This window comes from Amblyraja radiata, chromosome 26 (genome assembly GCF_010909765.2).
Source record: "Amblyraja radiata isolate CabotCenter1 chromosome 26, sAmbRad1.1.pri, whole genome shotgun sequence".
Lineage (NCBI taxonomy): Eukaryota > Metazoa > Chordata > Chondrichthyes > Rajiformes > Rajidae > Amblyraja > Amblyraja radiata.
This window is the reverse complement of record NC_045981.1, coordinates 17,981,466-18,008,456: the sequence shown is the minus strand read 5'-3', so window position 1 is coordinate 18,008,456 and position 26,991 is coordinate 17,981,466. Positions and strand designations below refer to the sequence as shown.

At 43.0% G+C, this 26,991-nt stretch overlaps 1 protein-coding gene across 1 annotated transcript; it reads left to right on the top strand.

The window, feature by feature from the left end:
• Nucleotides 1–298: 298 nt before the first annotated feature.
• tspan10 (tetraspanin 10) lies at nt 299–12,100 on the top strand. The gene is made up of 3 exons (XM_033044362.1): nt 299–460; nt 7,770–8,377; nt 11,474–12,100. The coding sequence occupies exons 1-3, from the start codon at nt 386–388 to the stop codon at nt 11,832–11,834; spliced, it is 1,044 nt and encodes a 347-aa protein (XP_032900253.1). The 5' UTR covers nt 299–385; the 3' UTR covers nt 11,835–12,100.
• Nucleotides 12,101–26,991: the final 14,891 nt, after the last annotated feature.

The following is a 26,991-nucleotide window of genomic DNA, read 5'->3' as shown; positions in this document are numbered from 1 at the left end:
GCATGTTTCCACATTGTATCTAAAAAAGTGCTGTACATTTTACTATCTGCCTTCCTTCCACACTCTTCCTGTTGTTGAATCAAATTTACAAAATGCTTCTGGAAAAGAAGTATGTTTTTTTGAGAAGCATCTCACTTAGGAAATGAATGTCTTGCTGAGTTGCTAGGACAAGTAGAAAAGTCAGGCATAGGTTTCAGGACAAAAGATTCTTCTATAATCCTTGTGATGACTCTCATGTGATCCAGAAACACGTGGCCAAAGATTGAACTTTCTCTTTCTCTTGTCTGCGGGAGGAAAAATGGAACACTGAATACTCCCGTTGTGAATACTTTCTGCTAACATTCATTTAATTCATAATTTGAGGTCATCTTGGAAGAAGCAGACAATGAAAATGTCGCAATATTTCTCCTTCATCAAGAAAAGGAGAGAAGCAGATGAACTCAGTCCTTTGATATTCAAGGTAAATATTTAAGTTAGAATTACTATGTGAAAAAAATGGCTTTAATAAATGTATTTTTCTTCTGTGTGGTTCCACAGTATTGCTTTACACAAAGTTAATAACAAATTCTCATATAATAACCAGTTAAGTAAAGAGCAAGGACACAAAGCTTTCAGGGATAAAAATTACAGTACCTTATGTTCAAAATATTACCCATTTTTGCTCGGCAAAGGAAATATATGGTGACCAATACTTTTAGGTAAGTGGGACAAAGGAATAATCTCCTGAGGAAAGACATGTTACATTGAACGGACTCAGATAGGTATGCTCTGTTCATCCTTTCAATTGTCTGCGTACAGCTGAGTAGCAGACATCAAGAACTGAGATTAATACCTTGTAGTCTAACTTGACTTTGAATGAGCTGCTTATTAAGTATCAATGAACTAAACCGACCACTGTTCCAAAAATAGTTCTCGCAATGTGTCTTAGATTTTGTAATCAAAATTTGTTCTGGTAGCGGTATTGCCATTTTGTGATTTGAAATAAATATATTAAACATGGCCGATTGCAAAATCCAGTGTTGCTTGTCCATGTATGGTGTGCAGAATTTTTGAATTAATAATTAATGACATCAAGTTTTCAATTTAATATTAAATCTACTATATTTTAAGTATGAAATCTGTTATGAAAACAAAATATTGTAATCCATATAGTATGTTCATCTCGACAGCCACAAGTTGGGCTGCATGGTAGCGCAGTGGTACAGTTGCTGCCTTACAGCGCTTGCAACGCCGGAGACCTGGGTTCGATCCTGACTACAGGTGCTTAAAGTACGGAGTTCGTACGTTCTCCCCGTGACCACTTGGGTTTTCTCCGAGATCTTCGGTTTCCTCCCACACTCCAAAGCCATACAGGATTGTTGGTTAATTGTAAATTGTCCCTAGTGTGTTTAGGATAGTGTTGATAGAAACATAGAAACATAGAAATTAGGTGCAGGAGTAGGCCATTCGGCCCTTCGAGCCTGCACCGCCATTCAATATGATCATGGCTTGATGTGCGGGGATCGCTGGTCGTTGTAGACTCGGTGGGCTGAAGGGCCTGTTTCCGCTCTGTATCTATCAACTAAACTAAACGTAACTGAAAGTACACAAAAAAGCTGGAGAAACTCAGCGGGTGCAGCAGCATCTATGGAGCGAAGGAAATAGGCAACGGTTCGGCCCGAAACGTTGCCTATTTCCTTCGCTCCATAGATGCTGCTGCAACCGCTGAGTTTCTCCAGTTTTTTTTTGTACCTTCGATTTTCCAGCATCTGCAGTTCCTTCTTAAACGTAACTGAAATTGGATTACAATATTTTGCAAAACAACCCTTGTCTCCACACAGCAGTAACCACACAGTTGAAGATTAACTGCACAGAGGTCATTTCAGAACTTAAAATAGTTTTTTCTATAATTACATGAATTGAAGAAGAGGAGAATTTTGTTCAGTATATTTAAATGAAATGCAGATTTGACAAATAAATAGACTCAAGTGAAGTGAAAATATAATCTTAACCTTTTCTTCACCTGCTGTAAGTCAAATGAGTCAAAAGTCAGGGAATTTAAACTCTTTTAAATACTCAAAAACATTCACTGGACTGAGCTGCGGCACATCACAAAGAGAGTTCAATGGTGCAGGTGATAATTAATTCTAACATATGCCTCTGAAAATAGTCGCCATGCTTCAAAGTAATTAATTGACGTGGAAGAGTTTAGTATATTTTTGAGGTTTACAATGAAATTATATTTAAATTGTTTGATTTATTCTTTATGTTTGTAGCTTGTTGTCAATTTTTTTGCCGTATTATATTCAGATTTCAGATTCAGATTCAAATCTGAATATAATATATGAGAGGCATCAATATGGTAGGCCTTTTTGAACCAATATGCACTTAGATTTTATTCAAAATATATTTTATTCATAATATGAAGAGTAAATATATCATCTTTATCTGAGTGTCTAATGGTGAAATCGTAGTTCCTCCATCAAAGAACAGGACAGGGTGGGGGAGTGGGAGGAAAGTGATTGCAATCAGTCTGTGGTAGGGTCGAGACCCAAAATATCGCTTATCCATGTCCACCAGAGGTGCTGCCTGACCTGCTGCGTTACTCTAGCGCTAGGGTGGGAGATTGAAACCTTCACGTGGTCCACCCTGTTTCGACGAATGCAATCAACCTGTCGTGCACAAACAGAAGATCAAACAGAACAGGTTGTCTTACAACTTTAGGCTGTGCACGCCATACACAAGAAGAAGACTCTAGCGCTTTACATTCTATGAATGTTTGGCACAAATGCAAGTAATAGAGTAGATGTCAGACTTTATTCAAGAAAAAGTAAGAAGAGAGGAGTCTTGGAAGTTGCAAAAAACTAGAAAGAGGTGAAGCCATCAGGCAAATAATCAAAAGAAAATATTCAGTTTAGTTAGTTTGTCACCTGTAGCGAGGCACCGTGAAAAGCTTATGTTACATGCTATCCAGTCAGCAGAAAGACAAACATACAATAATATGTGGGATAAATCATACTTATCTACAGCTGCCTTTCCATTGGGAAGAAGAGGGGTTCCAACCTGAAACATCACTCACCTGTGTTCTCCAGGGATGCTGCCTGACCTTCTGAGTTTCTCCAGCACTTTGCGTCTATTTTTTTTGTAAACCAGCATCTGCAGTTTCTTGTTCCTCCCAGCTGTCAGCTCTTTGATGTTCAGGGTGTCTCAGAACTTCATGCATTCACATTGAAGCATTTTAGCCAGAACCATCCCGAAGATCAGATGCCAACAGACTTAATCTTTCTGCTCCATATCTGGACCGACTATTGGGCAAGGGGAGCGGAGGAGCTGGGGATGCATTCTGGATCTTGCCCCTCAGCTTTACACTGGGAGAACTGGCATTGTATCAATGAACCCATTGGTTTGCATAATTTCAGGTAAAACCTTGGCCTATGTAAAGACTGACACAAAGTGCTGTGGGCCAGGCAGCATCTCTGGACGACAAGGATAGATGACATAGATAGGTGGCCTATTTAACTTTCTTTGCATGTTTTTACTTATTTGTTATTATTTTGGAATGATTTAAATGTATTTTCTAAAGATTTTATTTGTTTTGACTTTTGCTATTAATTATCTTTATTTGAGTAAATGGAATCAATTAACTACAGTTCATGGCGGCAACCTCAGGGATTTCCAGGGCGAGCGTTTGTAGTACAAGTGAAACTTACCAAGGGAGGACACTCAGGTTGTCTATTCCAGATTTAGCTTAATTTAGTTTAGAGATATAGCACGGAAACAGGCCTTTCTGCCCACCAAGTCCACGTCGACCAGCGATCCCCACACACTGACGCTATCCTGCACACACAAGGGACAATTTGTGGAGTATGGGAGGCAACCCACACAGGTCACAGGTCTGTATGGAGTACACACTCCATACAGACAACTCCCGTAGTCAGGATCGAACTTGTGTCTCTGGCGCTGTAAGGCAGCAACTTTACCGCTGCGCCACCATGTGGCCCAAATCCAGAACATAAGTCCAGCTTGGAATGTAGGCTGGGTCCAAGATGATTGGGCCCACTAGAGATGAAATGTGACTGATGGAAAAATGTCCCAAGTTTCAATTGCTGATGGTGTTTACCACACACATTCACATCCATCAAGGCCAACATGTCAGAGTTGTTTGAGTACAAGCTGCAGCTGACACTTACAAATGTAATGTAATGCTGGCAACAACAGACAGGTTTTCCATGTTACGATTGGGCCTTGGTGGTAACAGTAGTGTTTTGAATATACCATCCTACAACAGATTTTCAGTTTATCATTATGCAAATGCCATTAAACATGAGAGTACTAAGAGATGCCATGAGATGAGATCCTGTAAATAAAAAGACACCAAGTGTTGAAGGAACTGAGCGTGTCAGGCAGCAATCCTAGAGAATATGAATCGGTGAATCTGGTTGGGACCCTTCTCTTATTTTCAACTGTCAGCACAACATCAACTGCCTTGACCTCTCTACTCTCCTCACCCACTCCAATCTCACACCCTCTGAATGGACAGCCCTCTTTTTTTTCTCCTCTTTTCTACAGATCAGATCATATGTTCTGCCTGCAAGGTATTTCATGGAAATAACTAGCACAGTATTTGTTTAGAACAGACATAACGATTGTACAATGGAACAATACAACACTATTCCATTCATCAACATGATCTAGTTTCAACGTACTACAATATTTGTTTTAAAGATAAATTATCAAAAGTGGAGAGAACTGTCATATGGCAATAGCTTTGCACACTGTCAGTGCAGCAGGGTTGTGTTCTGGGGAGATTCTGCAGTGCATTCTGCTGCACATTCAATCTACATCTTACTCTGACTCAACAATGAACAGGCCAACTGATAAATGCATTTCACATTGAACCTGATCGTGGAGTCTTGGAGTTCGATAGTGAAGAGATGTCAAATATATTCTTTTAAAATCACTTTGTGGAAACTAAATGACCTGCTGTAATAATGAATGTTACTGGCTGCTTTCCCAATGTGACAGTCAAGTAACTGGTTAAAGTGCAACACATGGTGCAAAGATTTCACATCATTGATGGTAAATGAATATGTCAGACTGCAAAATATACAGAATCCGGTAGCAGAGGAGAGATGGCCTAAATGATTAAAGATGAAATTACTTCAATGAAGAGAGAGATAAAATGAAAGTTAGAGAATATGAGATTATTTAAAACTGTTGTGGGAGCTGCCTCCTGATAGGGCATCAAAGTACATAAATACAGAGTGGAATTAATGAAGAATTTAAACTCATTCAAATTGGGAGAAGAAGAACAATCAGGATGAAGGCCCTGCAGCAGCCTGGGGCTTGCCTGGATTGGACGCCACTCCACAAGACCGAGGGCTATTACCGGTCCGGACTTTGAAAATGGTGCGAAAACCTGCCGACTCTTGCATGCGGTCCCAGTGGACTATTTCTATAAACTTTGTACTAATTGTGAATTTTGCTTAGGTATGGCGATACTTTACTGAACTGTATTTAAAAAAACAGTTTCACTGTACGTCTGTACATGTGATAATAGAGAACCATTGACCATTGACGTGTAGAAAGGAACTGCAGAGCGCTGGCTTATACCAAAGATAGACACAGTGCTAAAATAACTCAGCCGATCAGGCAGCATCTCTGGAGAAAAAGTATGGAGTGACATTTTGGGTCAGGACCCTTCTTCAGACTCCAGTCTCCAGTGTGAAGAAGGGTCCCGACCCGAAACGTCACCCATTCTTTTTCTCCAGAGATTGGGTTACTCTAGCACTTGATGTCTATCATCATTGATCATTGACCATTAATTGGATAATCAAACAAACTCATGCTAAAATGTTAACAAAATAAAATGCTAACAAAATTTCCAAGGCCCAATGCTGGGAAGTTCCTCAAAATATTACGACTTTGGGTTAGCAGATTATATATCCTCAGGATATAGGGCAGGTTGATTCGGTGCACTTTAGTGTCTGGTCCTGCCAGAAAGATGGAAGATTGCCATGAGAGGAAGTAACCCTGAAGGCACACACAGTAGCTCAGACAGGCTTGTATTTTTCATTAATAGGGATGGAATGAATCTCATGGAATCAAATTAATCCGTGCATGTCTGAGAATAAGCCAATCGAATATCCTTCCTCCACATTAATTGTTGTCCATCATTTCATTTGTATTGGGTACCATCTAAGCCTGAAGCCATTCATGCAGTCTGGAGACTATTGTCTTGCTTTGATCTTTCATGGAGAAGGCATTTTCAATGTTTCTGCAGCTGTTTTTAGATTTAACCCTTGACAAGGACAACACATAATTTTGAGATGTAGAAACAAGGAACGGCAGATGCTGGTTGATACAGAAAATGGATAGAAAGCGCTAAAGAAACAGCAGGTCAGGCAGCATCTCTGGAGAACATGGATATGTGACGTTTTGGGTCGAGATCAAGAAACGGAAGAAGATCTTGACCTGAAATGTCGACTATCCATGTTTTCCAGAGATGCTGCCTGACCTGCAGAGTTACTCCAGCACTTGTGTCCTTTTTCAGCGTAAGTGTTGAAGTAAACTGAATTGAATAAAGAAGGAAATTGGCAGCTGATGGAATCTGATTTTTGAGCATTTTAGTTGCATTTGAAGAGAAATTAGCAGTTTGAATGGGTTTATAGCGCTAACCTTAATTCCGCGTGGAAGTGATTTAACTTCCATTTGATTAATTGGATATTTTAGCCGAGTGGTATGTTAGTACGTTAAAGAGAATATTATTATTATTTTATCTTCACCCGAGGTGTACATATTTTAAATGTACGTTCTGGGGAGTAGCACCGACCTGCTGCGGTTGACTGACACAACTCATTCAACTTCATTTGGAATCTGTTGAGAGCCCCCAACCAGAACTCTTCAACACGTCGCAGGATGTTTTCCACAATCTAATGCCGGAAGATGAGGTTACCTGCGAGTCATCCATCTATGGAGGACATGGATAGGCGACGTTCCGAGCTTTAGACTCAGCGATAAAATACGAGTTGGCAGATAAACAGAAAGACCGGCAAAAAAGGGACCCACTTGCGTTTTGTTTTCCGGAGAATAAAAGCTCGAGTCCGATCCTTTAAAAAAAAAACAAATTTTCAGATTCAATTAGTCTAATTAGTTGATCTGCAAACCCAGCCCTCTAAGCTTTGAAGAACGCACATTAGACCGAAGTCACACAACGCCTAGTTGAATGTCTTTAATTCACACGGAGTAACTGTTGGAGTGAAATTAAGTTTCTCACTGAGGACGACGTATGATTCACTAGAGCGTGATACTCTGTTGTTCCTTTTCAGTGTGTGGTGGCGAGTATGTCTGTTTTGGATGAAGCCAAATGGAATGTATAACTGTACAAGTGCGTGAAGACAGGAATGTATTGTTGCCAAAGTAAGATTGCGTGCGTAAGCGCGGGACACAAGGAACTGCAAGTGTTGGTTTACCAAAAAAAAAGTCACAGAGTGCATTTTACTTGATTCAATGGGCACAGCAGTGTGGTCCGGCCGCTATCTCTCAAAACCCAGGATTGCTTCCAGATAATCAAATTCTGCAAAGCTTTTTTTAAATTAACTTAGTTTGTTGGATGTGATCAGCGATAGGTTCATCCCAATGATCGCCTGGATTGAATGGCTTTGGGACATTGCTTTCTGACGGCCTCCGACCCGACGACAAAACTAAATCCGAGTGTTGCCTCTTGGTGTGTCTGATCTTTCAATGTCCCACTTTTGACATTCCCCTCCTGTCTTCATTCACTCTTGCAGGAGGGTCGGCGAGACAATGGCGGGATGGAGCCCGCGAGTTGTGGTCGCTGTCCTCCGGCGGACGGTGCTGAAACGGGGAGCGGGTTGGGGACCGAGCGCCAGGAAGAATTGGCTCACCTCTACCATCGACACCATGCGGTCACCAAAGTCAACGTCTACATCAAGTACACAATGATAGTGTTCAACTTCATGTTCACCGTCCTGGGCTCTCTGATACTGGGGATCGGGATCTGGGGACTCATTGACAAGGAATCTCTAGACGTGGACAACATCAACAATCTCAGCACGGACCCCATGCTGGCCTTTGTCGTCGTGGGCCTTCTGGTCGGCAGCATGTCCTTCTCGGGGTGCGTGGGGGCGCTGAGAGAGAACCAATGCTTGCTGAAATTCTTCACTGCCGGGATCCTGATATTGTTGACAGTGCAGGTAGTCGGTGGGATCGCGGTTTATTTCCTGAGAGACCGTTTAGAACAATACGTGGAGAATGGAATGATCCTGGGTGTCAAGAGATATCAGGATGACCTAGACCTTCGTTTTATTATAAACGAAATCCAAAGAGGACTAGAGTGTTGCGGGGTGGAGTCCTACCACGATTGGGAGCTCAACCTGTAAGTGTCTGTTAAATATTCTGATGTACCTGTACATTATAAACCTTAAGCTAGTCTAGGCTTCCTGGTATTTGGATCCCACATCCCCAGTGTAACCTGCCAGAAAAACAATTACTTTGATTACTTTTATTAAGTGTCGAAACAACAAGTGTTGGTCCACCAGTATGTTGTGCCAAGTCTAAAAAAACCAAGAAGGGTCTCGACCTGAAACGTCTCCTATTCCTTCTCTCCAGAGATGCTGCCTGTCCCGCTGAGTTACTCCAGCATTTTTTGTCTACCTTAAAAAAAAACAATAGGTCTATTAAGGAAGAAACAAAGACCTGCAGATGATGGTTTATACCAAAGATAGACACACAGAGCCAGAGTGACTCAGTGGGTCAGGTAGCATCTCTGGAGAAAAAGGTTAGGTGATGTTTCGGGTCTGGACCCTTCTTAAGGTCATAGAGTCATAGTCATACTGCCCGGAAGCAGGTCCTTCGGCCTAACTCGTTCATGCCGACCTTTATAATCTATTCACATTTGCCTGCATTTTGCCCACATCCCTTGAAACCTTTCATATCCGATGGTCGATTGGTAACATAATAGATTTTTTAATGGATATGAGTAGACAGAATCAAAGAACCCCCATTACTATTTACATTATCCACCCTGTTTGGAGATATGCTTCGCTTATTTACTTAATGTTTAACAGTCCATTAACAATATAACTTTTGTATCCTTTTAAGTACATTTCCAAAGACACTTTGTTGTTCCCTTGGCATCAGTCTTAGGGTGGCAGTAACTCCATCAAGAGGTGGATAAGAATTCCCAGTAATTGACCTTATGATATTATGAGTTAGTGGTTAAGGTTCGGGCACTGAGTTTCGTCAATTTCTAATTTTATGCCTACAGCACTGTTGATTTTGAAATATATTTTGAAATTTGAATCCTGCCTCATTCATTGCCACAGAAGGCTGCGGAGGCCAAGTGAATGTATATCTTTAAGGTGGAGATTGATATTTGCTTAGTACTGGTGTCAGGGGTAATGGGGAGAAGGTAGGAGAATGGGGTTGAGAGGGAGAGATAGATCAGCAATGATTGAATGGTGGAGTAGACTTGATGGGCCGAATGACCTAATTCTGCTCCAATAACTTATGAACATATCTCCCTGCCCACTCTCTCACAAGCACACACACACACACACACACACACACACACACACACACACACACACACACACACACACACACACACACACACACACACACACACACACACACACACACACACACACACACACACACACACACACACACACACACACACACACACACACACACACACACACACACACACACACACACACACACACACACACACACCTCCTCCACCAGCACTGCAGATAATAGCAGAACATAAAGAGCTGGTGTAACTCACTAGGTCAGGCAGCATCTTTGGACCTGGTCAGAACATGGTTGAAGAGCAGGAGAACAGCAGGAATCAAAGAAGGGGAGTAGTGAGAGAGGAGTGAGGAGAACCTTTTCAAAGTACTCGTACATTGAGGAAATTTTGCAATGGAGCAGTAAAATGGAGACACAAGGAACTGTGGATGCTGGAATCTTGATTAAAACACACTTCAGTACAAAGTACTGCATTTTGCTCAATATTCCAACATCTGCAGTTCTCAATTTTGTCTGAATTGCGAGGAACTCTGGAGCAAGGGGAAGGAAACCAATAGGTGATAGAAGTGGCATTTGAGCGAGTGGTACAGGCAGACATTAGTCAGGGATCTGTAGCATTGTATTTGTTTCATGATTGTTTCTGGCTTAAATACATAATTATGTATATATAAATACCAGTTTGCAAGTTGATGGAGAGCAAATCCTTACAATACAAAATTAGATACTTATGCTAACTGCCTTCATGAATTTAAAATGAACAGATCAACTTGAAACTGGCAAGTTAAAATACACAATGTAACAATTCAAAAATGATGCATTGACTTAAAGCAGATACGATCACAGTGTTTAAGCAGGTACTATCACAGTGTTTAAGAAACATTTAGACAGGTACAATAGGATAGGTTTAGAGGGATATGTGCCAAACACAGGCTGGTGGGACCAGTGTAGATGGGGCATGGTTGTCAGCAAGGGCAAGTTGGGCCAAAGGGCCTGTTTCCATGATGTATAATTCAATGACTCTTAAAAGAATTTTTTAAGTTTGCAACACGTTGTGACAATACATTTCTCCGAATTCATGGTCATTCGTTTGATTCACTTTGATTGCCTGTTATTCACATCCACAGTGCTCGTGGTAATAGCTTCGACCATTTTCTATATCTGCAAGTCACTGGCATATTTCACAAGAACAGACAGTTCCATTGACGTAGATCGTCTCAAAGCACAGGAGGTTTACTGTTTGTTAATCTACTGCATATCACCATTGACAGCAGCTGCAGAGCAGTCTGACACATTGGGCCCATGTAGTGCTCCTTTGAAAGAGACAGATGGGGACAAATGATCTTTTGTTGAAATTGGAAAGGAATTCCATTTAGTTTAGTTTAGAGATACAGCGCTCTTGGGCCCACCGAATCCACACCAATCAGCAATCCCCGTAGACCAACTACACACTAGAGACAATTAACAATTTTACCGAAGCCAATTAACCTGCAAGCTTGTACGTCTTTGGAATGTGGGAGGAAACCGGAGCACCCGGAGAAAACCCACGGGGAGAACATGCAAACTCCATACAGACAGCACCCATAGTCAAGGTTTCGAACCCGGGTCTCTGGTGCTGCAAGGCAGCAACTCTACTGTTGCGCCACAGTGCCATTTGTTGTTGGATGGAATTAGCCATTTTTAGAAAAGTATTCACTTAAAAAGTGATTTATTAGGTGATACTTAATAAAAGCATTCAAAAGAATTGGGTTTTCTCGCCTGTTACACTGCGGATATGGGATTCAAATACCCAGAAGCCCAGACGTGGTCAGGATCGAACCCGGGCCTCTGGCGCTGTAAGGCAGCAACTCTACCACTGCGCCACTGTGCCTCCGTGACATTTCTTGGTTTAAAAAGACCTTGTAAAGTGTTTCTAAGCCACTGATGTTTTGCTTTGCAGGTATTTTAACTGCAGCTCTCCGGGCATCCATGCTTGTGGAGCTCCCGCCTCATGTTGCATCAATCCACAGGAGAATGGCACGGTGATGAACTCCCAGTGTGGCTTTGGCACATTGCATATGGAGGAAGTGACAGCCCAGAATTACATCTATCTCCGCGGGTGTATGCCTCATCTCACCAGCTGGCTTACTAAACACGCAGGCTCAATTACTGCTTTAGGTGTCATTCTCATGATTGTTCAAGTACTTGGGCTCATTTTTGCAAAAAAGATACTGAGTGACATTGAACTAATCAAAGCACATTGGAAGCGGAGAGATAGAAATGCTATCAGACTGCCAACAACAGAGGGAGAAACCAGATGAGAACATGGCCGACCTCTTCTATCTTTGTTAGCATGCACCGTAGATGGCACTCACATATATACTTGGGATATTATTGCCCTTGGCTGCACCTGTCTCTGAAATCCATTCTATGTTTGCTACGTTTTTGTCTAATTAATGATTGTTGTAAGTGGAATACTAGTGTGTTATGGAGAATTATGCACATTGAAAATTAAGAGAAATTACACATATTGAACATCTTCCCAATTATTATGCTTCTTCTTTGTGTATAAACAATAGTTTTACTCACGTTTTTTAATAAAAAGACCACGTTTCGTTACAAATTTGATTTACACAGCTTATTGTTTAGTTTAGACAGACAAAAAGCTGGAGTAACTCAGCAGGACTGGCAGCATTTCTGGAGAGAAGGAATGGGTGACGTTTCGGGTCAAGACCCTTCTTCAGACTGGTTTGGGATAAGAGAAACGAGAGATATTGACAATGATGTGGAGAGATAAAGCCAGTTTAGTTCAGTTTAGAGATACAGGGAGGAAACAGGATCTTCGGCCAACCGAGTCCGCGCCCATCAGCGATCCCCGTACACTAGCACTATCCTACACACTAGGGACAATTTGCAATTTTTACCAAAACCAATTAACCTACAAACCTGTACGTCTTTGGAGTGTGTGAGGAAACCAGAGCACCCAGGGAAAACCCGTGTGGTCATGGGAGAACGTACAAACTCCATACAGACAGCACCCATAGTCAGGATCGAGCCCGGGTCCCTGGCACTGTAAGGCAGCAACTACCACTGTGTCACCGTGGATGCTGACCAATTGCTTTAGAATAATATTGTGCTGCCCATGTCCAATAATAATGCCTATTAATAGGAGACCATTTTAAGAACAGCTACTGATACATGTGAAATGAAGGGGTGAAATGAACCTACTAATAATTGTAAAAAGTAATTTAAATTCAGTCTATATAAAATTCCACTAATCAGATTAAGACTAACGAACATCTGGTAAGATTTTCTCCAATCAGTCTTAATTAGCTGGTGACGTATATGTTGAAATGCATCAGAGCTAAATACAGTGGCCCTTCAAGCAGACAGAATGATTGTGCTATGTGATTTGTATGCGATCCTTTGTTGCCATTCCCATACCAGGCTGCTATGCTGCTGACAAGTTAGCACAACAACCTCAGCCTCTGGTCAGAGTGAATCATGTTGTTGATTAGCCAGACATAATTTGGAATAGTGTGAGCAGTTTTAGGCCCCATATCCGAGGAAGGATGTGCTGGCATTGGGGAGGATCCAGAGGAGGTTTACGAGAATGATCCCAGGAATGATTAGGTTAATGTGTGATAAGTCTTTGACGACACTGGGCCTGTACTCGTTGGAGTTTAGGACGATGAGGGGGGACCTCATTGAGACTTACTGAAAGGTCTGGATAGAGTGGAATGTGAAGAGGATGTTTCCACTAATGGGAGAGTCTAGGACCAGGGGCTATAGCCACAGAATAAAAGAACATACCTTTAGGAAGGAGATGAGGAATTTCTTTAGTCAGGGGGTGGTGAATCTGTGGCATTCGTTGGCGCAGAAGGCTGAGAAGGCCAAATCAATGGATATTTTTAAGGCAGAGATTGATAGATTTTTGATTAGTACAGATGTCAGGGGTTATGGGGAGAAGACAATAGAGTGGGGTTGGGAGGGAAAGATTTATCAGCCATGATTAAATGGCGGAGTAGACGATTGGCCGAATTCTGCTCTCATAATTTATGAAAATGTATAACAGCTGGCAGCCGCCATTGTTCATGACCAACTCGATTGGAAGGCATGTTTGAATAACTGCCAGCATGAACAAAGTTTGAGATATGAATATTAAATTTCCAGCAGGGGGCGGTATAGTGGCACAGCAGTAGAGTTGCTGCCTCACAGCGCCAGAGACCCGGGTTCCATCCTACAACTTCTTGTCTGGATGGAGTTTGTACGTTCTCCCCTTGATCTGCGTGGGTTTTCTCAGGAATCTCCGGTTTCCTCCCACATTCCAAAGATGTACAGGTTTGTAAGTTAATTGCCTTTGGTAAAATTGTAAATTGTCTTGTGTGTGTGTGTAGGATAATGTTAGTGTGCGGGGATCACTGGTCGGCGTGGACTTGGCGGGCTGAAGGGCCTGTTTTTGTGCTGTATCTCTAAACTAAACTAAACTACATAACAGTTCTTGCAATGTCAAGACATCCCAAAGGCACAATTAATTATTTCAGCGATCGGTATTGGAATCTAGATAATGTAAACAACATGATGGGCAATTTGTTTCTTGTGAGATGCCACAAACACCAGTTTTAGATCAATAACCAGGTAAATTGGAGATAAACATTATCCCGGTTGAAGATTACAGTGAAGCAGAGATTTTTTATATGTTAGATAGTGGTTCCCTGCCTGGCAAGGTGATGAGACCCTCGGGAGTCAGTGCAAATCTGGCTGAACAAGAGCACTGGCTTTTTCCAGTCTGTTTCATTCGGTTTTTGTTGGAGTTTCAGCCAAATCCTGGAGAACATTCAAGGCCTGATAATTTACAGCATCACATTGATTCTTTTTAAGCAATGTTCTCTTTGGACAATGACAACATTACAGTCGGATAGTTAAACTTGGCAGAAAACTCTGACTTTTTAATAAGCTTGTTTATGAGCACACTGAATGAGATGTTTTAAAGCACATCTGGAGCAGCACAGATGTTGTCCTTCTATGAAAGCATTGAACTAAGCAACAGCAACCTCACTGCTGGAATGTGCTGCTTTCAGTCGGAGTTGTCCCAAGTGATGAATTAAAATGTCTGACCAAAGATTTTGTTTGTGAGTAAATGATCAGACATAAGGAGAAATCCCTGATGTACATAAACAATCTTTGGAGTTCTCCCTGGTGCTTTTGACACTATTTATCCCTCAAATAGCATTACTGAGAAACACAGATCGGTCATTAACTCATTGATGTTTATAGGAGTTCACCATGCATAAATCTGTTTTCCATATCTCTGGAATACACTCTAAAAGTACTTAGTTCCTTGTGGTCTGCTTTGGAATGTCTTTAAGGACTGCAAGTCACTGCATAAATGCAAATGTTTGACTCGAGTAGATTTTTTTTTTTTAGTTATATTAGAGAGACAGCTGGGAAACAGGCCCTTTGGCCCATAGAGTCCACACCGACCAGCGATCCCCATATACTAGCACAATCCTACACACTAGGGACAATTTATAATTTTTACCGAAGCCAATTGATCTACAAACCTCTACGTCTCTGGAATGTGGGAGGAAACCGGAGAAAACCCACACAGTCACGGGGTGAACGTGCAAACTCTGTGCAGACAGCACCCATAGTCAGGATCAAACCCGGAGCTCTGGTGCTGTAAGGCAGCAACTCTACCGCTGCGCCAATGTGCAGCCCTTCTGCAATTCAGATGCTGCTGATAGTGTATTTACTCTAGTCATTCATAGGATGTGGATGGCATTTGCAAGTTTTAAACCAAACTGGAGAGTATTGATAATTAGTGATGCTTCATGGCCCTGAAATCAAATGTAAGCAATGGAGCAACTTCATGGTTGACAACAGAATGTCAGTTTTTCTGGTAACACTGATCATGTGCAGTCAGAAAATGAGAATTTTTCAGTGACTGAATCTCTGCCATCTCAAGTCAAGCTGGGATAAGTATAGCTTCAATAACAAAACTGAATGCAGTACAAAGGAAATGCTCGAATCACATCCATTCAATACATTAATTTAGTCTAGTTTAGTTTAGAGATACACTGTGGAAAAAGGCCCTTCGGCCACTGAGTCTGCGCCAACCAGCGATCCCCACAAACTTACACTATCCTACACACTAGGGACGATTTACAATGTTACCAAACCCAATTTACCTACCAACCTGCACGTCTCAATTTCCTCCCTCCCTCCCATTCACCTCTTCTCTCAGCTTCCTACTCACTCAGACCAACTGAGTTATTCCAGCACTTTGTGTCCTTTAGAGGATCATCTTATTTACCTTGGCTTGATTACAGCATGCAAGGCCCAATCAGAAGATCCAAGCCTGGATTAACACATCGGGTGTGTTTCCCAAGGCAGAGAAATAAATTGCTTCCAAATGTTAACAGCTGGCATGTCCACTGGTCAGAGATTTACAGGAGTTACCAGAACTATACTAGTGCATCTACACTAATAACTTTTTTTCAATCAGCTTCATGCAGCAGAACGCATTGTTTAAAATGTTCAGTGGTGTTGGACATCTACAGAACATCTGCAGAACACCTGTTGCTGGACCTGTTTTGTTTGGGCCATTACTTACCACCTGATCCCATCCCTCTACTTTCAGTCTGAAGAAGGGTTCCGATCCGAAGCATCACCGATCCTTTTTCTCCAGGGATGCTGCCTGACCCGCTGAATTACTCCTGCACTTGTGCATATATTTTCAGTATAAACCAGCATCTGCAGTTCTTTCTATACACTGTTATCTTGTTCATAAGTTCATGTTCATAGGTTATAGGAGCAGAATTAGGCCATTCGGCCCATCAAGTCTACGCCACCATTCAATCATGGCTGATATATCTTTCCCTCTCAACCCCATTCTCCTGCCTTCTCCCCATAAACCCTGACACCCTTACTAATCAAGAGTTATGTTAATCTCTGTCTTAAAAATATACATTAACTTAACCTCCACAGCCTTCTGTGGCAATGAATTGCACAGAATCACCAAACTCTGACTAAAGAAATCTCTCCTCAATTCCTTTCTAAAGTACCTCCTTTTATTCTGCGACTTTGGCCTCTGGACCCAGACTCTCCCACTAGTGGAAACATCCTCGTCACATCCACTCTATCCAGGACTTTCATTATTCGGTAAGTTTCAAAGAAGTGTCAGGAGTTAGGGGGAGAAGGCAGGAAAATGGAGTTAGGATGGAGAGATAGATCAACCACGATTGAATGGTGGAGTAGACTTGATGGACCAAATGGCCTAATTCTGCTCCCATCACTTATGAGGTTCTCCTTCATCCTTCTAAATTCCAGTGAATACAGGCCCAGTGCTGTCAAATGCTCATCATATGTTAACCTAATCATTCCTAGGATAATTCTTGTAAAACTCCTCTGGACCCTCTCTAACGCCAGCACATCCTTCCTCAACAGTTTACAAATAGAACTGGGAAATCCATATCTGTACACATTCCATTCGAATGATAAGTATACTTCTCTCCCCAGGGAGCATCCTCTCCAATTAACTCAGCACAGGAAGGTTGACAGTGATTTAGCAAGGCACATCTTGCTAAAGGTCTCGGAAGGAGATTTCTAACTCATTAAAGCAGGCTTACTAACCGGAGATCTCTTTTGCCAGAATTAGGCCATTCGGCCCATCAAGTCTACTCCGAATTTGTTAACATTTAACAACACTTCTAATGACTTTAAAATCAGATATCAAGTTAGCAGTAAACTGATTCAGGCTCATTGATGGTAGATTCACATGAAAGGTTGCAGCAGGAAAAGTGGCCATTCAGCCCATCACACTACTGTTGGTATCTCACAGCCAACACGATGCCAAACTGACAATACCTATCCCTCATAGTTAACTAATAAGCCAGAATATTTACACATGGGAGACTTTGTTGGATAAATAACAGCTCTCTTGTAGGCACATACAGCTTATATTCTGCTTCCGTTGCAGGAAAATAGCAAGTCTGTGAGATAAATTTGGTTTACTTTATTACTGTCAAGTGTACCGAGGTATAGTGAAAAAGATTGAAAATACAGTGCATGCTATCCAGTCAAAGAAAAGACCATACATGAACAGTCAAGTCATCCACAGGTTACAGATAAAGAATAAAGAATACCACATTTTACAGCGCTAGAGACCAGGGTTCGATCCCGCCTACAGGTGCTATCTGAACAGAGTCATGGGGAGAACGTACAAACTCTGTACTGACAGCATCTGTAGCCAGGTTCGAATCCGGGCCTCTTTTGGTCCATCAAGTCTACTCTGCCATTCAATCATGGTTGATCTATCTCTCCCTCCTAACTCCATTCTCCTGTCTTCTCCCCATAACCCCTGACATTTCTTTGAAACTTTCTCAGAGAACTACGGTTTCCTCCCACACTCCAAAGACGTAAATGTTTGTAGGTTAATTGGCTTGGTATGAATGTAAAATGGTCCCTGGTGTGTGTAGGATGGCCTTAATGCACAGGGATCGCTGGTCAGCGTGAACTCAATGGGCCGAAAGGCCTGTTTCCGTGCTGTATCTTTAAACTAAACTAAACATCAAATCAGATCTAGATGAACCACGTCATGAAGCAGGTCATCCCATTTCCTGTCAAGAGGGAGAAATCAAACTGAAGGCAAGACTGGCGGGAGGTTGGCATCACATCCCTTGTGGCCAACTGAACCCTTTGGAAGAAGGTTAGTTTGCCAAACCATCAACAAAGAGAGCTAGCAGTAAATTAAAGGAACAGGCGGCAAAAGCAGATGGCAAAAAGTCGCAACATTTTTGTCACTTCCTATAAACATTACTCAAAATACATTGCGGGTCATTATTGTTGGGAATCGATAGGATTGAGTCTGCAGGTTAAATGCACCTCCATGCACACAGTAAAATGTGTCTCTTCACCTCCCAGTGAACTCAGTCCCTTTTATCCTTAGATGGACATAAAGTGCTGGAGTAACTCAGTGGGTCAGGCAGCATCTCTGGAGAAAAGGATGCTGGGTGTCATTTTGGATTGGAACCCATCTTCAGACCCTTCTTATCCTTACCTGTTTGCAAAAGCTCTCGCAAACCTTCTTTTATTCTCCCTCTCAGCATTCCCAGTGTCTCAGTTACTGTATCTCCCTCTCTTGTAAAGAGGGAAATAAAAGGGTAACAGCTAAAGATGAAGAAAAGAACCATGGCGTATTTTCTATGATTCAGGCTGATCTTCAATGCCCCTACACAGCCAGTTTCAAAAGTAGTTATCAGGGACAAAGAGCAGCCACCCACACATCCTGAGGATAGTTTTGCCGGGTAAAGAATCAAAGCTAAAAAATCTTCAGTGGAAGGATTCTTTTGTTCTTTTTGTTCAGATTGATAAATGTTGCTTCATGCATCCATGTGGTAATTATACTCCTTTAAACCTCCACTACAGTGACTTTTACTCTCAAAGAGTGAATGGGTTTACTTCTTAACATTCTAGCCATGTTTAGTTTAGTTTCACGTTTGGTTTAGTTTAGAGACACAGTGTGGAAATTGGTCCTCCATGCTGACTATCGATCACCCACTCACACTAGATCTATGTTATCCCACATTCACATCCGTTCCCCACGCACTAGGGGTCATTGTTTTCTTTGGAGAGGCCAATTAACCTAAAAATAAAGCATATCTTTGGGCTGTGGGAGGAAACGGGAGCACCTGGAAGAAAGCCCTGCGGTCACAGGTAGAATGAGCAAACTCCACACAGACAGTTCAGGATCAAACCAGGGTTGCTGGGTTCCTGACACGCAGAGTTCCTCCAGCACTTTCTGTTTTGCTCACGACTCCATCTTCATCGGCATTTCTTTTTAATGTTACTGTTTTTCAGTCATCTGAATATTCTTATTTCTTTCCCTCTCTGACCTCCCAATCTGAACTGTGAATTTGCCCTTGCTGGTCCAAACCCCTTCTCTATTCTTGCTCTTTCACTCTCTCTGTCCCTCCTCTCCGAGGAGCTTCACAATTCAATCCTGTCTGGCTGGCCCATATAATCTTTCACTCCTCAGCCCTGCACCCACTGAAGGCTAAGATGACTACTTTGATTATTCTCTGTCTCCATACTCATATCTCCTCCTGCCCTGATGATGAACTACTGAATCGGCTTTAGGTAATTACAACAAAGAAAGTACATTTATGGGAGATTGACAGATTCTTGATTAGTAAGGGTATCAGTGTTGATGAGGAGAAGGCAGGAGAATGGGATTGAAAGGGAAAGATAGATTAGCCATTATTGAATGGCGGAGTAGACGCGATGGGCCGAATGGCCTAATTCTGCTCCGAGTACATCTGACCTTATGAAACCATTTGCACAATGAAATTGGGTAAAATGAAAAACAAGACAATCAGCTTTTTTAAAATTCTGCACCGAGTAACATGAACTTAAACTACAAAAAAGAATGAAGTATTAAAGCAAGTGAGGCTATTAGTTTACATATTCCCTTTACCTATCGAAATCACGGCTGGGGTCATATGGTGCTTTTAAAATCAATTTAATCAGGTCAGTAATCATTTCTGGGTAGAATTGTGCTGATTGTGAAAGTGAACAAGACACTTCCAGTCGGCATCCATCCGAGCGCTGCTGACATCTTGCCAACATAAGATTCTGTAATGATGTAGATATTTGTAGACTGCATGTTTCAACCTGTAACAACATGAGGCAGAGCTTCAAACTCCAGCTTACAAGCCAGCGGTAATAGGGATGTTAATGGAAGGGAGAAATATCATAAGGAGCAGTTAATAGATTGACTTTTGGAGAGTTGAGTTAATCTTTAGACTTTAGAGATACAGCATGGAAACAAGCCCTACGGCCCACTGTATCCACGCCAACCAGCCATCCCCGTACACTAGCGCTATCCTACACACCAGAAACAATTTACAATTTTACCGAAGACAATTAACATACAAACCTGTACGTCTTTGGCGTGTGGGAGGAAACTGGAGCACTTGGAGAAAACCCACGCAGTCGCAGGGAGAATGTGCAAACTCCGTACAGAGAGCATCCGTATTCAGGATCGAACCCGGGTCTCTGGCACTGTGAGGCAGCAACTCTAGCACTGCACCACTGTGCCGCCCAGCTATAAAGTGTGTCACCTAGCTTTCATGGAAAATGTACCTCTAAGGGCCATTGCTTGTTATTTTTGCTCAACAATGTGTGGGCTGCTAGACTGAATAGATTTCAGTTGATATATAGGTGGCATTTTATTCCATCAATGTGCAAAACAACCTCTTGGATTTGACCAGTTTCAACATTTTCTCGGGGCAACTGATCCAGCCCACGTATTAAACACAATGATATTTTACTCCTGCACAATAATAAATCTTTCTGCTCCAAAATATTCAGATACAGGCAGATACAGAGAAATAATGTGTGAGAGACACTCGCATTTGGACATAATGTCAAGGGTAGAGTGGATGGAATGAAATAATGATTTGTATTAAAGGCACTGACATTCAGTCAAGGCACAGGCAACATTGAAGAAGTCCCCACTGACCTACAACAGATGGAAAAAGAATTGAAACACTACAGGTAATGAGGAAATTTGTAGTGCAGGGGGATCTTTTCAATTTACCAAATCATAGCCAAATATCAAAGGCCTCAAGCCTCCTTAACCTGGTTTAAGCAAAACACCATTTTGAACTGAACGTAATGATGCTGCATTGAAATTTATCAAGCTCTTAAAATCGCATTCAACCAAATGAAGAATCCAATACAAAGACCATTGACATCCCTTAAAAAATTGCTTCCCATATCTCGACTGAAACTTTCATTACTTCTTTTGATAATCCATCAATAAAAAGAAAGTTGCCCAAGATTTTGAAAATCAGTGAAGAGTCAAAGCATTACTCCAGGGTTTCGGGAACAAACTTTAAAGAAACATTGAAATTCTTTTCTTCAGAATGAGCGCTTCACTGGCCGTGAATGAGAATATAGAACCAACAATTTTGGAAATACTTTATTTCTGGGCACCGTGTTACAGGAAAGATATTGTCAAGCTGGAGAGGGTACAAAGAGGATTTACGAGGATGTTGCCAGGACTAGAGGGTCTGAGCTTTAGGGAGAGGTTGAGTAGGCTGGGACTCTATTCTTTGTAGTGCAGGAGGATGAGGGGAGGTCATAAAATCATGAGAGGAATAGATCAGGTAGATGCACATAGTCTCTTGCCCAGAGCAGGTGAATCGAGGACCAGAGGACATAGGTTTAAGATGAAGGGGAAAAGATTTAATAGGAATCTGAGGGGTAACTTTTTCACACAAAAGGGTGGTGGGTGTATGGAATAAGCTGCCAGAGGAGGTAGTTGAAGCAGGGACTGTCCCAATGTTTAAGAAACAATTAGACAGATATGCCCCTGTCCCACTTAGGAAACCTGAACGGAAACCTCTGGAGACTTTGCGCCCCACCCAAGGTTTCTGTGCGGTTTCCGGAGGTTTTTGCCAGTCTCCCAACCTGCTTCCACTACCTGCAACCTCTGGCAACCACCTGCAACCTCCGGGAACCGCATGGAAACCTTTGGTGGGGCGCAAAGTCTCCAGAGGTTTCCGTTCAGGTTTCCTAAGTGGGACAGGGGCATACATGATAGGACAGGTTTGGAGGGATATGGGCCAAACGCAGGCAGGTGAGATTAGTGTAGCTGGGACATGTTGGCCGGTTTGGGCAAGTTGGGCCGAAGGGGCAGTTTCCTCACTGTGACTCTATGACCCACCCGGTCAGGCGGCATCAGGGAATATCTGTCCTGATCGCTGATGATTTGCAGCATTTTTCCAATTTTAAAATTCACTTTTAGTTCAACAGAATTGAACCCAAGAACCTTTGTTTTATTTTGGAAAGAGTTAATTGATCAGTGAATCAGTGCTACTTATTCAGGAAATTGGCAATGATGATTCGCTCTGCTCTAGTCAGCTCTGGTACACATCACCCAACACTGATATCATTTAATAACCTAGCAATTAATTTACCTAACTGTCTGACTAAGAATCGTTACACATCGTCTGGCAGATGCCTTATGCTGATATACAAAGGTGAACGCAATGGGTTTCTACTTAGCAGATAATGACTCTCCTTTGAGCTTGATGTTTAGTGTATTTTATTACTGTTACATGTGACAAGATACAGTGAAAAGATTTTTGTTGCATGCTCTCCAGCCAGTGGAAAGACTATACATGATTACAATCAAGCCGCCCTTAGTGAACAAATACAAGATAAAGGGAATAACATTTAGTGCAAGATAAAGTCCAGAAAATTGTGATTAAAGATAGTCTGAGGGTCTCCGATGAGGTAGACGGTAGCTCAGGACTGCTCCCTAGTTGGTGACAGGATGGTTCCGTTGTCTGTTAACAGCTGGGAAAAAAACTGTCTCTGAATCTGGAGGTGTGCGTTTTCACACTTCTGTACCTCTTGCCTGATGGGAGAGGGGAGAAGAGGGAGTGACTGGGTTCATCCTTGGTTATGCTGGAGGACTTGCCGAGGCTGCGTGATGTGTAGACGGAGGTCGGTTCACGTGACTTTCCTGGTCCGAGAACACTAACGCAATTATCAAAAAAGCTCATCAGCGCCTCTGCTTCCTGAGAAGATTACGGAGAGTCGGTTTGTCAAGGAAGACTCTCTCTAACTTCTACAGGTGCACAGTAGAGAGCATGCTGACCGGTTGCATCGTGGCTTGGTTCGGCAATTTGAGCGCCCTGGAGAGGAAAAGACTACAAAAAGTAGTAAACACTGCCCAGTCCATCATCGGCTCTGACCTTCCTTCCATCGAGGGGATTTATTGCAGTCGCTGCCTCAAAAAGGCTGGCAGTATCATCAAAGACCCACACCATCCTGGCCACACACTCATCTCCCTGCTACCTTCAGGTAGAAGGTACAGGAGCCTGAAGACTGCAACAATCAGGTTCAGGAATACTACTTCCCCACAGCCATCAGGTTATTTTACTTCGGAGTCACGTGAGTGACTACGTGAAGAACCCCACCAGGACGCATGCGTGTCATATCGCTACATGCATTGCAACGAGTCACAGCAAGGGGGAACGACGTTCCCTTAGCGGCAAAATTTGGAAGCCGGGAACAGCAGGTAAGAAGACTCTGCGTTCCTTCCACTTACCTTTTAGGTGGTGACATGGACCGGATCCACGAAGGCTGCAGGAAAGCTGGCGGGGGAGAACCGCGGAGTTGCGGGCAGCCGGCAGCAGCAGCCAAAGGCACGCTAATCTCCCGTAATGGGAACAGCTGTGCCCGACTTCGTGGTAAGCAAAAACTAACAGGGTCGTTGACTCCGAGGAGTCCGACTCTGAATAGCCGCGAGCGGCCAGAGCCCGTGCGCATTGGGGCCGGTTGGAGCGGCTTTAGGAGCAGCCGCGAGTGGCCAGTGCCCGTGCGCGTTGGAGCGGCTGGGAGCGGGGAACAAAGCAGCCGCGACGGCCAGTGCCCGAGAGCATTGGAGCCGGTTGGAGCGGCTGCAGGATCAGCAGCAGCCGGGAGTGGCCTATGCCCGAGAGCATAAGAGCCAGTTGGAACGGCTGCTGGAGGAAAAGTAAGCCCACAGCAGTACCTCGTGTAGGGCTGCACAGTGTTTCTCCCTTATCAGAGGAGAACACCGAGGGTCAATCCTGGGCTGACTGCAGGAGCTGCAGCAGGAGCGGCTTCAGGAGCAGCCGCAACGGCCAGTGCCCGTGAGCATTGGAGCCGGGTGGAGTGGCTGCAGGAACTGGAGCAGGAGCGACCTCAGGAGCAGCGGCTTCAGGAGCAGCCGCGACGGCCAGTGACCATGTGCATTGGAACCGGTTGGGTGCCCGAGAGCATAAGAGCCAGTTGGAACGGCTGCTGGAAGAAAAGTAAGCCCACAGCAGTACCTCGTGTAGGGCTGCACAGTGTTTCTCCCTCATCAGAGGAGTGGCTGTTGGAGCAGGTAAGTGGCAGGCTCCGGGAGATGGAGACTAGTCACAGGGGGCAGCTAGTAAGTCCTACAGCAGTACCTCTTGTAGGGCTGCACAGTGTTCTCCCTCATCAGAGGGGAGTATAGGGGGTCAATTCTGGGCTGCACCTGAACAGGGGTGCAGAACATACCCCTAGTGCACATGGGGTGCAGAAAACCTATTGGAAGACACTTACCATCAGGGAACTGCAAAACACTGAATGTTCCCAGTATCAACCAGTGTATTTGAAAACATGGCAGGGCAGGGAATTGAAACGAAAGAAAGTTCTAAAATCCTAACAGCGGGATGGGTTCGCCTGCACAATAAACAAAAAGACATGACACTAGATCACCAGGATGCACTGGCCTTATTTTGCAAACTACCAATACGAGTAACAGCATTAGGAAGAAGTACCATCCAACCGGCTTTAGACCCTAATTTGCAGGCCTATGCAAACCTGGAACCTCCATACCTCCAATGTTAAAATTTGGAGGCATCATATCTTAACAGGTAAAGAACTTGACATAGAGGGAAACCCTGGGGCACATTAAGCAACGTCTAAAAACTACTTCCTGGGGAATGCGCTAACCCTCAACACAGACCCAACTACAGATCCAGACACCGGCACCTCAACGACCACGGAGGATGCCGAAATAGTAACAAACCTACTAATAGTAACCATGGAGGAAGGTGGGTCTGGCTCCTTACGAGGTTGGTGGGAGATTACAGTTCTATCTGGATGCATAGAATATATTACTACCGACACTTATATTTCAGAAGTATAAGGGTATACCATAGAATGATTCAAAACATAATCCTCCAGTTCAGCATGTACCGAACTGAATGTTCATGCTTACAGGCAAAGAAATAATCAAAAGCGCATGCTGAACTACAGTGCCCAAATAAAATAGGAGTAATGGAGGACAACCAACACGAATCACAGGAATTTGTGTTCAAAAATCTTTATCATAATATAGATGGTGGTTGCCACATCATCATAGATTTGACTAATTTGAATACTTTCGTACTTTATATTCATTACTAGATGGGAACCTTTGTTGCTGCAAAGGTATTGATCCTAGGGTACTACATGGCAAGCATCGTATTAAAATATGCTTGCTATACAGTACTCATTGGAGGTGACCACAGATGTATTTAACACAATAGATCATCTGCGGTTCACCCTTAACACAGTTCACATGTCAGTGACTTTGCCGTAAGAAAGGGTACAGCCTTAATGGAGGCTTGCAGTACACTAAACCACCATCAGACTGGTAGTAGAATAATTGGCATTTAGTGGCTGTGTTCCAGCCACATAAATCGGACCTTTACATTATCAAATTACTGAGCGCAATCATGCGTGCACTCAAAAATTATGGGGGTCATTCTGACAGACCTATGAAGCTACCAACAGAGGTCACTATGGTACTAAAATGGTGCAAACATAACATTAGGCATTGTTCCTATCCAAACATTAATAGCTACCCGTCTATGGAACTACATACTGATGGGCACTTGGATTGGGATGCTACTAATTCCATCTCCAGCTGTGGGGGAGATGGAATGCACAGGAGGCATCATTACAAATGCTGGGCATAAATACCTGGGGTAGTGAGTGCATGCCATGGCTTTAAATCATATTGTTCTGGGTTATATCACCAGTATGTTAGACACCACCGTGGTAGCATATGTCAACCATCTGGGTGGAAACATATCGACATCATGTGACTATCTGGCCAACACAATTTGGCAATAGTGTATCAAGATAGATATTTGGATATCAGCTACCAACTTACCAGGTAAACTGAATTTAGTGACAGACAACAGGTCACGCTAAGTCTAGAACACTGTATGGAGGTTGGATAAAAAATGTATTGCTGGAACAGCACGGTATGGAACACCAGATAACGACCTATTCACATCCATGCTCTCACCAGTTATCGAATTATGTTCTTGGGAACCAGAACCTGGGGCAGTGGCTACAGATGCATCTTCGTTGCTTTGGGGGATCATTTATGCATTCCCTCCTTCTGCCTCATCAGTCGGGTATTTAGGAATAAACAGTAGACTCCGCGTCTGGTATTTTGATAGTACCTGATTGGCCTACTCAACCATGGGTCCCGGTGATATCGACATGGTTTTAGAACCATGCATCACCATCCATCATAGACCTAATTTACTGGTTCTTCCCGCTACAAGGGGAGTTACCCATGTCATAATTATATATAAACCTATTAATTTATAGAGTTGAAAGCACCTCTTCTACACCTGGGACTGACGGACCGAATGTGGAATTATTTCAGCGGGCCACAGACAGTCCCCCAAAAAATCAGTACTTGGTGTCATCAAGAAATGGGAAGTACTGTCACAACAATAAACATCACCCACAGATCTATGAACATCCCGTCTGTTCTGGAATTCCTGGTAGACTCCATTACGATGAGAGGCTCAGTCATAGTGCCATCAACTGCGCCAGAAGTGCTCTGTCAACATACCTGTCACAAGGAACAGAGCGGCATTCTGTTGGGACACACCCTGGTAA